Below are 13,737 nucleotides of genomic sequence, written 5' to 3' on the forward strand. Positions count from 1 at the left end.
AGTTGTATTTTTAATCTTCTGAGGAACCTTCCTACTCTTTGTCATAGTGACTGACTGCACCAATTTATGTTTCCACAAACAGCGCAGGAGGGTTCTTTTTTCCATACCCTAGCCAACACTTGCTATTTCTTTTTGATAGCTATTCTAACAGGTGTGAGGTGATGCTATTGTCTTCCCTTAGTGATGCTGAACACCTGTTCATGTACCTACTGGCCATTAATGTCGTCTCTGGAAAGATGTCCATTCAGATTCTCTGCCCATTTTTAAAAATAATTATTTTTTAAAGATTTTATTTATTTTGGGGGGGGCGGAGGGGCAGAGATGTGAGATTCTCCAGCAGACTCCCCGCTGAGTGTGGAGCCCAACATGGGGCTCAATCTCAGGACCCTGAGATCATGACCTGAGTCGAAATCAAGAGTCAGATGCTTAACCAACTGAGCCACCCAAGTGCCAACCCCCGCCCATTTTTAATCAGATTTTTTTTTTTTGCTACATAGCTGTATGACTGTCTCTTTATGTGTTAGAGATTAACCCCTTACCAGTGAAAATATGATTTGCACATATTTTCTCCTGTTTGGTAGGTTGCCTTACCATTTTGTTTTGATGATTTCTTTGCTATGCAGAAGCTTTTTAGTTTGATGCTGTCCCATTTGTTTACTATCGTTTTGGCTGCCTTTGCTTTTGGTGTGAAATCCGAAAAATTACCACCAAGACCCCGGTCAAGAATCTCACCACCTCAATCTTCTAGGAGTTTTATGGTTTCAGGTCTTAGGCTCAAATCTTTAATCCACTGAGTTGATTTTGTGTATTGTATAAGATAGTGGCCCAGTTTCATTCTTTTACATACGGCCTTCCAGTTTTCCCAACACCATTTACTGAAGAGACTCTCCGTTCCACACTGTATTTTCTTGGCTCCACTGTGGTCAATTAATTGACCAAATATGTGTAGGTTTATTTTGGGCTCTTTATTGCATTCCATTGATCTACTTATTTGCTTTTATGCCAATATCATACTGTTTTGATTACTATTAGTGTTATAATATAGTTTGAAATCAGGAAGCATGATGCTTCCAGCTTTGTTCTTTCTCAAGATTGCTTTAGCTATTAGGGCCTTTCAAGAGTCCCAATTTTAGGATTGTTATATTTCTGTGAAAAATGCCACTGGAATTTTGGTAGAAATTGCACCAAATCTGTAGATTGTTTTGGGTAGTATGAACATTTTAACAACATTAATTCTTCCAATCCAAGGGCACGAAATAGCTTTCCATTTATCGGTGTCTTCTTCAACTTCTTTCATTATCAATGTCTCATTGTTTTAAGTATACAACATTCACTTCCTTGGTTAAATTAATTCCCCATAGGTATTTTACTTTTTGATGCAGTTGCAAATAGGATTGTTCTCTTAATTTCTAATAGTGTGTAATAGAAATGCAACTGATTTTTGTATACTGACTCTGTACACCATAACTCTACTGGATTTATTCAGTTCTAACAATTTTCTAGTGGAGTCTTTAGGGTTTCTATAAATATTACCATGTTATCTGGAGAAGAGAGGCAGTTTCACATCTTCTCATTTGAAAGCCTTTTATTTCTTGCCTAAATACACTGGCTAGAGCTACCAATGCTATGTTGAACAAAAGTAGTTAAGAGTAGGCATCCTTGTCTCTCTAGTTTGATCTTAGAGGAATAGCTTTCAGCTTTTCACCATCAAGTATGATGTTCACTGTGGAATTGCCATATATGGTCTTTACTATGTTGAGGTATGTTCCCTCTGTACCCATTTTGCTGAGTTTTCATCATAAACAGATGAATTTTGTCAAACACTCTTCCTGCATCTACTGAGATGTATGATTTTTTTAAAAAAAGATTTCTCCTTCATTTTGTTAATGTGGTATATCACATTAACGAGATATGTGGATGTTGAACCATCGTTGTATCCTAGGGATAAACCCGACTTGATCATGGTGTATAATCCTCATATTATTGAATTTGGTTTGCTAATATTTTGTTGAGGATTTTTACACACATGTCCATCATGGATATTGTCCTATAAATTTCTTTTCTTATAATGTCCATGTCTGGTTTTGTTAACAGGGTAATGCTGGCTTCATAAAATGAACTGGGAGTGTTACATCCTCTTCTGTTTCTTGAAAGTTTGAGAAGTTGGCAGAATTTTTATAAGTGATCTGATCCTGGACTTTTTGTTTGTTGGAAGGTTTTGATTACTGATTCAATCCCCTTACTCGTTAATGGTATGTTCAGATTTTCTACTTCTTAATTCAGGTTTAGTGGGTTGTGTGTTACCAGGAATTTATTTCTATAGGTTGTCCAGTTTTTGGAATATAATTGTTCATAGTAGTCCCTTATGATCCTTTGTAGTTTTATGGTATCGTTTATTTCACTTCTGATTTTGAATCCTCCTCTCTTGGTGAACCCAGCTAAAAGTTAGTCTATTTTGTTTAGCTTTTTTAAAAAAAAAAAAAAACAGCTCTTAACTTCACTTATCTTTTCTATTACCTTTTTAGTCTCTATTTACCTTCTGATCTTTTTAATTTCCATTCTTCTACTAACTTTGGGCTTACCTGGTTCTTCTTTACACAACTCCTTTATAACACTGCACTGGAAGTTCTAAGTAATGCAATAAGGCAAGAAAAGGAAATAAAATGTACACAGATTGGGAAGAAGACATAAATATCTTTATTTGCAGATGATGCCCTCTACTATGTGGAAAATCTCACAGAATCAACAACAACAAAAAAATCCCTTGTAGAATAAAGGATTACAGTAAGGCTGCAGGACACAAGGTTAATATAAAAAAAAAGTCAATCGCTTTCCCATATATCATTAATGAAAAAGTGGAATTTAAAATGAAAAACTTGGGGCGCCTGGGTGGCTCAGTCGTTAAGCGTCTGCCTTCGGTTCAGGTCATGATCCCAGGGTCCTGGGATCGAGTCCCACATCGGGCTCCCTGCTCTTCGGGAAGCCTGCTTCTCCCTCTCCCACTCCCCCTGCTTGTGTTCCTGCTCTCGCTCTCTGTCAAATTAATAAATAAAAAATAAATAAATAAAAATGAAAAACTTTTACAACTCAATGATAAAGCAACAAATAGCCCAATTTAAAGATGAGCAAAGGATCTGAAGATTCATTTCTTCAAAGACATAAAAGTAGCTAATTAGCACATGAAAAGATGCTCACAATCATGAGTCATCAAGGAAATCTAAATCAAAGCTGCAATGAGACATTTCACACCCATGATAGGATGGCTAGAATCAAAATGTAAGATAAGTGTAGGCAAGGATGTGGCAAGATCAGAACCCCCACACATAACTGCTGGGAGGAATATAAAATAAAAATGGTCCTGCTAGTTTGGAAAATAGTCTGACAGCTCCTCAAATAATGGAACATAGAGTTATACTATATGACTGAACAATTTTACTCTTAGGTATAAACCTAAGGTAACTGAAACATAAGTCTGCATAAAAACTGCACATGAGGGCGCCTGGGTGGCTCAGTTGGTTAAGCAACTGCCTTCGGCTCAGGTCATGATCCTGGAGTCCCTGGATCGAGTCCCGCATCGGGCTCCCTGCTCGGCAGGGAGTCTGCTTCTCCCTCTGACCCTCCCCCCTCTCATGTGTTCTCTCTCATTCTCTCTCTCTCAAATAAATAAATAAAATCTTAAAAAAAAAAAAAAAACTGCACATGAGTATTTACAGCACCATTACTCATAACAGCTAAAAGAGAGAAACACAAATGTCTTATCAGTGGATGAATGGATAAACAAAATGTGATTTATCCAAAAAAATGGACTATTATTCATCCATAAAAAAGGTATACCCAATTCAATGGCACAGTGTTCATCCATAAAAAGGAATAAGGTACTGATATATGCTATAACACAGATGAACCCTGAAAGCATGCTAAGTGAAAAAAGCTAATACGAAAGACTACAGTGTATGTTTCTACTCATGTAAATGAAAGTCCAACATTGGGAAATCTAGAGAGACAGAAAGTAGACTACCAGTTGTTTAGTGCTGCGAGGGTGGGGCAGTGCGTGATAGCTAGATTCTGGGTTTTTTTCTTGAGGTGATAAAAAGATTGACTGTGGTAATGATTTGCACAACTCTGTGAATGTACTGAAAACCACCAAACTATACACTTTAAATGGATGACTCATATGGTATGTGACCTATAACTCAATAAAGCTATTCTTTTTTGTTTTTTTTAAAGATTTTATTTATTTATTTGACAGAGAGAGAGACAGCGAGAGAGGGAACACAAGCAGGGGGAGTGGGAGTGGGAGAGGGAGAAGCAGGCTTCCCGCTGAGCAGGGAGCCTGATGCAGGGCTCTATCCCAGGACCCAGGGATCATGACCTGAGCCGAAGGTAGATGCTTAACCACTGAGCCACTCAGACGCCCCTCAATGAAGCTATTCTTAAAAAGAAAAAAAAAAAGAACCTTAACAATTACTACAAATAGAACCAATGCTATCCACTGAACAATGCTTAATCACTTGGAAATTATTTAATACACAGTAACAGAAGCAAATCCAGAATGAAATGCTCTTCTTTGGCTCCTCATTTCAATGAATCAATGCCGTGACTGTGATGACTGCTAATTCCTGCTTCGAAAATTTTCCAGACCAAAATTATCTTAGTCATATGCAACACCATGGAACTTTGACCTCTAAATATTCATGTGCTAGAGCATCCATTGCCACACTACAGTAAAGTCTTATTTCCTACTTTCTATTCAGAATGAGTAGTCTTTTCAATTCTCATTAAAAAAAAAAAAAAAAGACATTAGCTGATTTTAAGATTATGAATTCGTTCATGCCCAAATCCAGGTAAGAAACCTTATACATACACCAGAGAGGAGGATCTGGAGTCCATTTATCACTCAAAACTCCCTAATACGTAGATGAAGACTACCAGAAAACTGGTATTCAGATCACTCTATTGTCCCTTTACAGAACTGTTTTTCACTAAGCTGTACACTTTGGCATCATGTCCTTTGCTTACACGGAGATTTACCAAGAAACAAGTTGAGTAAACTAGCAATATACTAATAATATTAATTTATTAATAATATTAAGCCTCTCATTATTTCATATTAAAAGTAATCAATCTCAAATTAAAAAAGGAAAAGTGTAGCGGGATTAGCAGTTCTTAAATTGAATTATAGAAATATATGTGGAACTTACATAAACAATTACATATTCACAGAATGCTCCCAAATTTTTACTTTTAACAATATGAATTAAAGGAATTAAATTTTCTTTAAAAAAAATATTTAAAATTCTACTTACTGTTAACAAAGAGGTAAGATGATCCTAGTTCTCAACCATTCAAATTGTAACAAAAACTTCAAGATGAAGCAACAGAAATATAAGCAAGATTAGTAACAGAGGCAGCCCAGCTTACAAATGGCTGAGAACCAAAAGATCTTCAGAAAATCAATTGCTCGGAACTTAGAATCTATATTTTCCCAAAGAAACAATGCTATCTGTGAATCTTAGATTCTTAAACTCAGGTACACTAATATACTAGTCATGTGACTGAGGGAAACAACTTCTCTTTTCAGATTTCAGATCCTTACCTATAAAATGATACAAGTATTATCCTATTTAAAATTAAAAGCAGGGGCGCCTGGGTGGCTCAGTCGTTAAGCATCTGCCTTCGGCTCAGGTCATGATCCCAGGGTCCCGGGACCGAGCCCCGCATCAGGCTCCCCGCTCCGTGGGAAGCCTGCTTCTCCCTCTCCCATTCCCCCTGCTTGTGTTCCCTCTCTCGCTGTGTATCTCTGTCAAATAAGTAAATAAAAATCTTAAAAAAAAAAAAAAAGCTGTATTTAAAAAAATAAAATTAAAAAATTAAAAGCAAAAAATGTTCTACAAAATGTTAAGCAATATATAAATATAAGGTATTTCCCTATTATTTAATCCTTAACATAACAAATTGATCGATCATGCCTAGTCCTGACCTCCTTTCTGAAGCTTCAGCTTTACTAAGTGTCTAAGACAAGGGGAGTGTTATGTTGCAAGCAGTTCAGTGATTTTAAAATATTCCCTCTGACATTTAAAGGCCTCATTCATTTAATATACATTTTGTTAAGTAGTATTAAGAATATTATATAAAACTAAATACGTAATATGTAATATAAATATTCTGACATTATTACACTATACCTTAAATGTATCTATTTAAGCCAATATAAAGCCAGGAAATAATGATAACAGTAGCAATCACAATCATCATCATCATAAACAGAAACATCTGAACCCTTACTAAGTTCCAGACACAGTTGTTTTAAGTGCTTTAATGTATTCTTTCTTTCAATTAATCTTAATAACAACCACGTGAAAAGCTACTGTTACCACCATTTTACGTAAGAAACACAGATATAAAATAATTTTTGCAAGAACACAGAAGTCTCAGTTTCTAAATCAAAACTAAAGAGCAAAGCAGGCTAGGAGTAACTGATTTAAGATTGGAAATGTTCCTATAATCCATTAAAAAAAAATTGGATGCCATTTAAAGCAATTGAAAAACATTAAGAAAAACTCCAACCCTGATTTATCTTATTAAGAATCAATAAAAGACATAAGTGGATTTTTTATGCTTGCATTTGTTTAACCTCCACAATGAAAACTAAGACTTTTAAAGTAATCTAGGACGTTAAGAAAAAGAATAGTCTTGAAGATACTTATCTTTTCAAGTGAATGTCAATAAATTTTCTAAATACAGCTAAGACTTTTAGCAGCTAATATAATTAACTATAACAATTATAATAAAAACAAATGCAGCAGCTAACATTTATATAGTGTTTATCATGTGGCAGGCACTATTCTCATTCAGTGTAATAATTCATCTAACACTAACAACCTGATTGACTGATACGGAAAATAAGAAAGAAAGATGTAATAAAGAAACTTGCCCACGTTCACACACCTAGTAAGTAGTGGAACGGGACTCCAATCCAGGCAGTAGAGTCTGGTTTCAGAGTCTGTTCCTCACTAATAAGCTATATGAAAAATTAGAGAAAGATCTGTAGACAAATTTTTTATGAAGACAATATAGGGGAAAAAAATCAATCTGTGCTCTTATTAAGTCATAATCATTTAATCCAGAACTTTTCTATAGGATGCAGATATGTGATTCTGTACCTCTGGTAAGTGTTCTTTTGTCTAGCAACAGAATAAAAAAATACATTATCAATCAGCATTTAAAATGAGACTCAGTAAACAGTTCATAGAAAGTGAGGAAGTTGGGGCGCCTGGGTGGCTCAGTCGTTAAGCGTCTGCCTTCGGCTCAGGTCATGATCCCAGGGTCCTGGGATCGGGCCCCACATTGGGCTCCCCTGCTCAGCGGGAAGCCTGCTTCTCCCTCTCCCACTCCCCCTGCTTGTGTTCCTGCTCTCGCCATCTCTTTCTCTGTCAAATAAATAAAATCCTTAAAAAAAAAAGCGAGGAAGTATGTAATATATGCATTTTAGAGAATATTTTTACTTTATTCTTTCTCTGAATATTTTATAAAATGCTTATTACTGTGTAGAAATATTTTAAAATGACACTTTTTCATGTAATATATCACATGATATATACATTTATAAATACTTAAATGGAAATTTTCACTAAAAGATTCTCTTAGATTCAAGTTACCTAACATCAGAGCTGTGCACATGATTTAATTAGCTGTTCAGCCAATAATGCAATAACCTGAAATTTGAAAGATGAACAATATGAATTGCATTAAACCTAGAAATCATGCCTTCTGAGATTTATATTGTTTTTTTACTAAAACTACTATGTTTATAACACTAATAAGCCATTTCAAAACCGTAAGTGCTATCAATCCAAAGGAAAATTAAGTACGTAAGAGTAGCTTATGTAGATCATGAATCTGCAAACTCATTATACTAAGCATGAAAATAAAGTCCCAAAATTTGTCCAAAAGATTGTTAGTAATACATCTTCACAAAAGACAGTCTGCCAATTTAATAATCACCCATCACTAAAAGCAAAATATTTAGAAGCCATATTAAAGAAAAACTTAACAATCATTACTCTACCACTGCTTTGTGTACATGCAGAGAAAAGTGAGATGAATCAGTATAATGTTAAGAAAGGATGCAGTTTTTGATCCTTTCACCAAGTCATCCGCACTAATTTAGTCAAATTTATACTTAAGTTGATACTTGCGTTTTTTAAGTAAATAAATAAGTAAATAGGTTTCCAAGTCTTTGAAATACAGTATAATGATTTTACATAAGACCACAAAGCCTTCCTCATAATTTTGAAGTCCACAAAGATTGAAAACATTGAGTTTTTGCTACTTGGTGTGAATAATCAATCATTTTCCTGCAGATATTATTAGTGTGTTTTATTACAGGATGCCTCAGATCCATCTGAGCTTATTAACTACACTCACTACTTTTCTAAAATCTAAAAACCATGTGGGCCCAAGGATTTTGAAAGAAACTGTGTACATACATTCCAAATTAGGATGTTACCTGATATTCAGAATCCAGTCTAAATGAAGACTCTCTTGAGTGATAGGTATCATTTAAACTATTTCCTCTGCTTCCAGACATCATCCTAGCACTTAAAGAGCTGGGGGGTTGAACAGAAATTCTTCTTGGAATCCTTGAAGGTTTAGACTCCATTCTTGAGGTTTCCTGTGAAATGCAAATGTTGATTAATTGCCTTTGGGAAAACATGCAAACCTTCAATTCTTAATCCTCCTTAATCATCAGCTCAAATCAAGAATTAACCATGCAAATTAACTATATCTGACATTGTGAATTATGAGACTATCAACACCCCTCTTCTCTAAGGCAGAAGTCTAAAGTCCATCAAAGGCTTCCTACTGCCCATAGAATGAAGCAAACTGATAAAAGAGGGATGAGGAACTGAGGTTGTTTCCAAAGCCTGGGCTTTTTTCCTTACTCAATTTTGTCTCTATGGAATCCAACACAAATTTGTTCTTGGCTGTCTTGCTATTCTTATCTATTAGTAGTGTTTAATACTCAAACCATGAGCATTAGCTATACTGTACTATTTGCACCCCCCTTATCACAATATTCCCTCACAGGACTTTGTACGTACCTGGAAACTCTATACATTCCCCATTCATTTCCTTGTCATGGTATGAAATCAACCATTTTTCTTTGTGTGCTTCTACTCTGTATATACTTTTAAGACACACTACCTTATCCTATAATTTGTTTTCCTATCTCCCTTTCTCAAAAGTGAGAATAATTTCTAACTTTTCTTTACTAAACATTCCTCAACCTACACCAAAAGTCACAATAGCTATGTGTGATCTTTTAATTATACAGGTATCTCCCCACTTTTCAAAAGTCCACATTATGCCACATCACTTTTATGAAAGACCTATATATAGTCCCTGCTTTCGCTAACCAAAAGAAATCCAAAGACAATTTTTTGGTCTTATAAAAAGGCAACGAAAAGTGAAAAAACAGCATTCAGCATTTGTTTTGCAGCATTATAGAGGCAGTGTGTACCCTGAGTAGCAAGTGACAACACCAACCTCCTTCCCCGGGAGCTACACTTGTCATCTCAGCATCAAGCTACCATAACTTTAAACTCTGTCTACAAGCTTCTGTGCTTTATCTCGATGTATACTGTGTATCCATTAGCAAGATGTGGTGTACGATAACAGAAAAGTCTGAGAGAGGTTATTTTTTGGGTCTGGGAACACTCAAAAGCTTTCCCATATAACCTAATGGTAATTGCTTCTTCACTTTTCACCATTCCAACTTACAAAAGGATTCACAGAAATGCTCTACTTTTGGACAGAGGTGGACACCTGTGTGTATATGAATGGAATGATACAATATGTATTCTTTTATGTCTGGTTTTATTTGCTCAACACTGTATTTGTGAGATTCATTTATATTGTAGCATGCAGCTGTAGTTAGTTCACTCTAATTAGTTTATATAGTATTTCATTGTATCAATACACATAAATTTGTCCATTGTATTGCAGATGGACACTGAACTGTTTCCAATTTTAGGCTATTACAAATTGTGCTATAAAGACATTACTTTTATAAATCAAAAAAACTTTAAATCACAATAATCTCTTCAACTCCTCCCTACCCACTTTCAAGGTGAAAACTTCCCTTCTTGTTCTGGTAGTGGATTGACATTAAACCAATTACAAACAGATGCACTTCACTTATCTGATATGCCACTTGGGTAAGGTATATTTGCTTTATTAAAACATTCAAATTTAGGGGCATCTGGGTGGCTCAGTCATTTAGGCGTCTGACTTGATTTCAGCTCAGGTCATGATCTCAGGATTGTGAGATGGAGCCCTGCTTCAGGCCCTGCACTGGGCATGGAGCCTACTTGAGATTTTCTATCTCTCTCCCTCTCCCTCTGTCCCCTCCCACCCCACCCTCCACCCCTGCCCCCCCAAAAAGGAAAAGGAAAAGATAAAAAAAAAAAAATTCAAATTTAAACATTTAAGGTGAAAATACCTAATCTATTTTTGGCACGTAACCTCATTAACTTGCCAACTTCGGATCAATCACCACTTTCTACCTTAAGTTACTACAAAAGAATTTCCTTTGTTGATAATATTAACTTTAAAAACATGGTATCAGGCAATAACAGAAAAGAGAATGAAGAGAGGAAAAAACACCAAAACATATGGTCTATATTGCAGCAGAGGATATACAACAAACATGAAAAAGATGTAACACAAACTCATTCTCAATTAAAATTATTCCACTAAAAATATCCAACTAATGACAAACCACAGTAAAAGTCACAGAGATATGATTAAATAAAAGAAAGCTTATCAAAAAAGGTTGGTTTTGAACTTCCAGTTAAAACATGACAGATTATCCTTATGCATCTATTTTGCCCCTCTTTCCAAAACCCTGATAAGACGACAAATGAGGGGCGCCTGGGTGGCTCAGTCCTTAAGCGTCTGCCTTCGGCTCACCCTGCATCAGCTCCCTGCTACATGGGAAGCCTGCTTCTCCCTCTCCCGCTCCCCCTGCTTGTGTTCCCTCTCTCGCTGAGTATCTCTGTCAGATAAATAAATAAAATCTTTAAAAAAAAAAAAGACAACAGTAAATGAATCCAAAGGGGCCACAGAAGGCAACAGATTTCAATGTGTATTTGGAAAATCCAAAGGAGTAAAGGCACAATAATTAAGCAGAGAAGATAAAACTACACCCTAGGCCCTTAGAAAGAGGTAGAAACTAGAAGCTTTAGCACATGAAAAAGAACCATGACCTGAAGGTACAAGATACCATAAAAGAGAAGATGCGTGGCTTAAAATCAAATCTGTAGTTGAAGCAGTAAAACCCCAAATTCTTCCCCTAGCTTCATTCTTAGAAAGTATTTATTCTCTCAACAATAAGGATTTCAGAGGCAATCCATCCCACCCAAGTATACAATCAAATCTGCAGGGTTAAGTGTAAAAAATAAAATCTATATGCTCAATGCTGAGACCTGAGAACTTTTCCCAGTCCTATTTCTACAATGTTGCCATAAAATTAAGGGATTTTACTCTTGGATCACCAAACAAAACACCAGAGATAAGATTTCTGATACTGACATTTGGACTGCTCCCAATTACCAAGCTAGTCTGCTGAACATCCTACCCCACAGCAAAGTCCACTAGTCATCAAGTTTTCTAATCAGTTTTTTTAGTGTTTCCTTCAAACAGATAAACATTAAGGATTACTAAGTATCCAATGAAACCCTCTGATATGAAAGACCAGGATAACCCCCCCCCAAAAAGGAACTTAAAAGAAAAATTGGGGAAAATAGCTAACTACTACTCTCAAAGAGATCAAAAGACATCCATTCATAAACAGGGAAACTGGAGTATAATAAAGAATTTGTGGACATTCAAAATGGGATACACTTTTTTAAAACTGTGATACAATGAAATGAATAATTCAACATAATTACTGGGAATAAATTGAGGAAACCTCTCAGAAATAGAAACTACAACTTTAAAATAGAATTAACCAAGGGAATTATCATCTTACTTTAGCTATGATTAATAAAGAGAGAAGAAAGAAAATGGAAAGAAAACTACCAAAGAAATAAAAGAACCTTTCTAGAACTGAAGGATACAAATCTCCACATTGAAAGGGCTTTAGAGTACCCAGCAGGATCAAAGAAAAAAAGACCAACACTAAGCACAATTTATCATATTGAAATTTTAGAACACCAAAAATGAAGAGAAGATCCTGTACTGGCTTCTTAATTACAACTTTAAAAAATCTTAAGACAATGAAGCAGTGCCTGTAGTACTGAGAAAAATGCTTACCCTTGAATTCCAATCTAGCAATTAAATGTGAGGTGGAGAATAGGGACCCGTTTTCAGACATGCAAGATCTTTTAAAAACTTCAAAAAACAAGACAAATATCAAAGGAAGATAAATGAAGAGTATGTCCAATGAAAATGAGAGTGTAAAGAATGAAAGAAACAGACATGGAACCCAGGAAACTGTTAAAAAAGGAAAGTTTAGACACAGAACCCAAGAAATAGTTCCAAAGGTATGTAGGAAGCATAGGATCCAGACCAGAGCAGGATTGCAGATAATGGAAGCAAAGTTCAGAGGGGAGGAGGTGGGGCATATGGAAACTATTTATTTTGGCATATATGGCACAGACCATGATACAACTGGGTAAGAAAAATTGCTAAGTACAAAGAACAAACGGCAATTAAATTTCCTCCATTATCAGTTATTGTTCAAGAAAGGGGGTGTTTCGGGGTGCCTGGGTGGCTCAGTCCTTAAGCCTCTGCTTTCAGCTCAGGTCATGATCCCAGGGTCCTGGGATCGAGCCCCGCATAGGGCTCCCTGCTCAGCGGGAGCCTGCTTTGCTTCTCCCTCTCCCACTCCCCCTACTTGTGTTCCCTCTCTCGCTGTGTATCTGTCAAATAAATAAATAAAATCTTAAAAAAAAAAAAAAGGGAGGAGTGTTTGGGTGAAACTTGGGTGAATATTAATTATTTATAATAATGTAAACATAAGGTATTGAATCAACAATTTTGCTACAAACATGTATGGGATGGAGGTGACTGGGGAAGTGAAGACAAGGGTGAATAAGGAAAATACATAGGAAAAATCACTAAACAGTATAAACATTCTTCAGGAATGTGAAGGTAGGGGCGCCTGGGTGGCTCAGTCGTTAAGCATCTGCCTTCGGCTCAGGTCATGATCCCAGGGTCCTGGGATCGAGCCCCCGTATCATGCTCCCTGCTCAGCGGGAAGCCTGCTTCTCCCTCTCCCACTCCCACTCCCCCTGCTTGTGTTCCCTCTCTCGCTGTGTCTCTGTCAAAAAAATAAAATCTTTAAAAAAAAAAAAAAAGTGAAGGTAAATCCCAGAACAGCTAAAAAGTTGAGGGTAACTGCCTTTGGAAAGAGACTGGAAATGAAGGGTGGGGCAAAGTACTCCTCTTTTCCTTTTTAAAATAGGATGACCATATTTCCTGGTTTGTCTAGAATCTCCAGAAAAGTCGTAATTCCTGCTCATTATCCCAGGACAATTATTAATAGTCCTTGGGTTGTCTCTTAAAAGTGGCCTGGTTTGGATGATAAAGCATACAGTTGCCTAACATAAATCTTTTCTACCTTCTAGCTTTTTTTTTTTTTTTTAAGATTTATTTATTTTAGAGAAAGAGAGTGAGCAAGCAGGGTCAGGGGCAGAGGGAGAGAATATCCCAAAGCAGACTCCCCACTGA

At 36.2% G+C, this 13,737-nt stretch overlaps 1 protein-coding gene and 1 long non-coding RNA gene across 7 annotated transcripts in view; both read right to left on the bottom strand.

Annotated features, from left to right (window-relative positions):
• MARCHF7 (membrane associated ring-CH-type finger 7) overlaps positions 1 to 13,737 on the bottom strand; it is a 52,245-nt gene that overhangs the window by 25,823 nt on the left and 12,685 nt on the right. For 5 of the 6 annotated variants that reach the window (XR_014143584.1, XR_014143586.1, XR_014143585.1 and 2 more), the window contains exon 2: positions 8,510 to 8,674. The exons of the other annotated variant lie outside the window; for it this stretch is intronic. Coding sequence is in view for 2 of the 5 variants with exons in the window: in XM_081814350.1 (XP_081670476.1) it covers positions 8,510 to 8,662 (153 nt within the window). In the remaining 3 variants the exon portion in view is untranslated. The remainder of the gene's footprint in view (positions 1 to 8,509; positions 8,675 to 13,737) is intronic. 6 annotated transcript variants of the gene reach the window in all.
• On the bottom strand, positions 110 to 8,503 carry LOC145720543 (uncharacterized). The gene is made up of 2 exons (XR_014143588.1): positions 5,307 to 8,503; positions 110 to 4,432 (listed from the first exon to the last, which is right to left on the bottom strand). It is a non-coding gene; the product is annotated as an uncharacterized LOC145720543 (long non-coding RNA).

This window comes from Leptonychotes weddellii, chromosome 3, assembly GCF_054177405.1.
Source record: "Leptonychotes weddellii isolate Sample4059 chromosome 3, ASM5417740v2, whole genome shotgun sequence".
Lineage (NCBI taxonomy): Eukaryota > Metazoa > Chordata > Mammalia > Carnivora > Phocidae > Leptonychotes > Leptonychotes weddellii.